At 39.9% G+C, this 2,900-nt stretch overlaps 1 protein-coding gene across 1 annotated transcript in view; it reads right to left on the bottom strand.

The window, feature by feature from the left end:
• Positions 1-193: 193 nt before the first annotated feature.
• LOC101856743 (gamma-tubulin complex component 6) overlaps positions 194-2,900 on the bottom strand; it is a 52,435-nt gene continuing 49,728 nt past the window's right edge. Inside the window, exons 31-32 of the mRNA XM_005101834.3 lie at positions 2,280-2,479; positions 194-1,783 (exon numbers count right to left, since the gene is read on the bottom strand). Of these exons, the coding sequence (XP_005101891.1) occupies positions 1,686-1,783; positions 2,280-2,479 (298 nt within the window). The 3' untranslated portion in view covers positions 194-1,685. The remainder of the gene's footprint in view (positions 1,784-2,279; positions 2,480-2,900) is intronic.

Genomic DNA, 2,900 nt, shown 5'->3' with positions numbered 1-2,900 from the left:
AGAGAGAGAGAGAGAGAGAGAGAGAGAGAGAGAGAGAAAGAGAGAAAAGTGTTTGGAAAAAAAAGGAAGAGAAAGGAGAAAGTCATAACATGACGCCCTTCACATACATAATCCACATCCAGTATCCAGGTCTGTGTCTTCAGATGACGCAGTTGACACATGAAAACAAACAAACACACACAAGAAACAATTACAGTCATATTTGTTTCATTTATTTCCAAATTTATACATTATATCACAGTTCAAGCTACACATATGTCAGGTCATAGATTATTTGATGCATTTGGCTCCCTATATAAGGCACTATAAGAGTACGTTAACAAATCAGTTGGCATCGATCTGTTCTCGAGTCTGTTCTCAATGTCACCTACAGATTAGTACACAGACCACAATTGATAATTTATGAAAACAATGAAAAAAAATTAAGAAAAACATGACAAAGCCAAAGAAAGATATGCGATACTTGCTGCCTTCTCCTCCAACTTGGCGTATACCAGACTAAAAAGAACCATCAGGAAAACAATCTTCACAATCTTCACAATCCTGACAATCAAAACAGTTCTGACAATATTCATAATCTAACAATCCTTACAGTTCAGAATTTAGTCACAAACAAATGAAGGTAGGACTTGAACCCAGGAGCTCTATACTGCCAAGTAACAGAAGCAGGGAAGGATAAAATCAAATCTCAACAGCTGTCTCTCTCTCTCTCTCCTGGCACTGTGGCATCATAAGTAGTCAGCGATGCTGACAGCACGCAGGAATTCAATACTAGCTTGGCGGTCCTTGAAAAGTGCTAAATGTGGGTCAGTGAAATCTCCCAACAGACATGTTTAGAAAAGAGCTCTAAATGTACGGGTACCATGAGTAACCAGAAGCACCAAAATAAAGACACCAAGGAACACCTTCAGACAATACTGAGGACTGTCCAAGGAGTAGAGCAGACGTATAGGTGATTTTTCTAGTTTTATTTAAAGTTTCACAGGGCTTGCAACACAAACAGGTCATATGAGTGCCAAAGATTAGAGGTATGAACTAGAGAGTAACAGACAAAGAAAAGATGGTGAAGAAAAAAGGATCATAGACATTTGATAGGAAAGAAGGAGCAAAAAACAAACCAACCTCCCAACCACCCCCCTAACAACCGAGGAGAGGAAACATCAACAATGGGTACAGCAACTCAGACTTAAGGAGTGCAGAAAGAAACAAAGCACAGATAGAGAACTAATAACTCAAGAGTCAGTATTCTCCTTTCTGACAAATCAACATACCTTTGTAGCTTTGAAAAATAAACAGTTTTGCGCAGTTTTTCTTTTTTTAATTCATAAATCATGACAATTAGACAACAAACGCAAATATGAGACAAGAACTTGACGACTCCTTATAACACTCCACACAGAGGCAAGAACAAGCAAAGTCATCAAAGTCAGCTTCAACTATCATGAATCATGAGATGTAGCCACCTGTCAGCAGAGACTCAGTCATAGCTACTTAAACTGTCTGTGAGTCAGGTGTAGCCACTTAACCTGTCAAAAACTCCTGTTGTAGTCACAAAAACTGACATAGACCAAGTTGTAGCCAGCCAAACTATCAGAGAGACTCATCTGTTGCCATTTAAATTGTTAGAGACTATGTTGTAGCAGCCCAAGTTGTCCAAGACGACTAAAATCTGGCCCAGCAATGCCCTAGTTGGAGGCCTCAGTGTAGTAGTCATTGAAGTTAAGCTGCAGCAGAAGCTCCTGTAGATGAGGTTGATAGCCCTTCTGTGACAGTCGGTGCACCACTGGGGACATGGGACGAAATGTTTAATCTTTTGAGATGCTCTTAATTTGTCACTTAAATACAAATGGTTTTTTTGTAACTCTTTGGATGTAGCCCTTATGCCCAGTGTCTGCCTGTATGCAGATTTATTACCATATATGTGTCTACAGTGAGCACAAACTGCCCTCATAATGTACTTTAGACACATCAAGATAACCCCATCATCCAACCTACTATGAGCAATATCATGACACAACATCTTGACGTTATGAAACAATTTAGTTTTAGTAAGAGTTTCAGGCACTTCCAACACAATAAAGTCATATAAATGCAAAAGATTAGCGGTAATCCTAGAGAGTAACAAACGCAAAAAATAAGGAGGAGAGATAAGGACAATATAGATATTTAAACTGGAAATGAGGAGCAAACCACACCAGAACACCCGCCAACCACCCACACCTGCATCTAGACACATCAAACACACATTTCAATATAACGCATGGATATAAAGATCACACCTTTGAAGAGGAAGAAGCTGTACATGTGGAAGGACTTGTACGTGGTCGACATGCTGGCGAAGTTGGAGTGAGAGAACTGGCCTGTCCCCTCCACCTGGGTCCAGGACCCACTGACCAGCTGAGAGCGGAATTTGAGAATGAGGCAGAAGACGTCCCTGATGAGCTTCATCACTTTCTCCGCCTTCTTGTTGAGTAAACACCTGGCACGAGAAAGAATAGAGATTTAGTCAATGCACATCTTTTAAATTATGTCAAATGAGACATCAGTCCTCCACCACGACTTCACAGATATAAAGTACTGTTTTGAGAACATGGTAACTTGAGAAAAGAGATGCAAATCGACATAATAACCGACATTAAGTGCATAGACAGCGTAAGAAAAAGGGAGGGAGGTAAAGATAGAGAGAGATTGTGTTTTAGTAAGTGTTTTACCGCACTTGCAACACAATAAGGTCATATAAGTATAGAAGATTAGAGGTGTTAAAGAGAGTAACAAACACAAAAAAGAAGGAGGGGAGATAAAGACAATAGATGTTTGATAGGAAAGAATAAGCAAACCATACAAGAGCACCCGCCAACCACCTACAGAGAGAGAGAGAGAGAGAGAGAGAGAGAAAGAGA

Source organism: Aplysia californica, unplaced genomic scaffold (genome assembly GCF_000002075.1).
Source record: "Aplysia californica isolate F4 #8 unplaced genomic scaffold, AplCal3.0 scaffold00300, whole genome shotgun sequence".
NCBI lineage: Eukaryota > Metazoa > Mollusca > Gastropoda > Aplysiida > Aplysiidae > Aplysia > Aplysia californica.
This window is presented reverse-complemented; position numbering and strand designations above follow the sequence as displayed.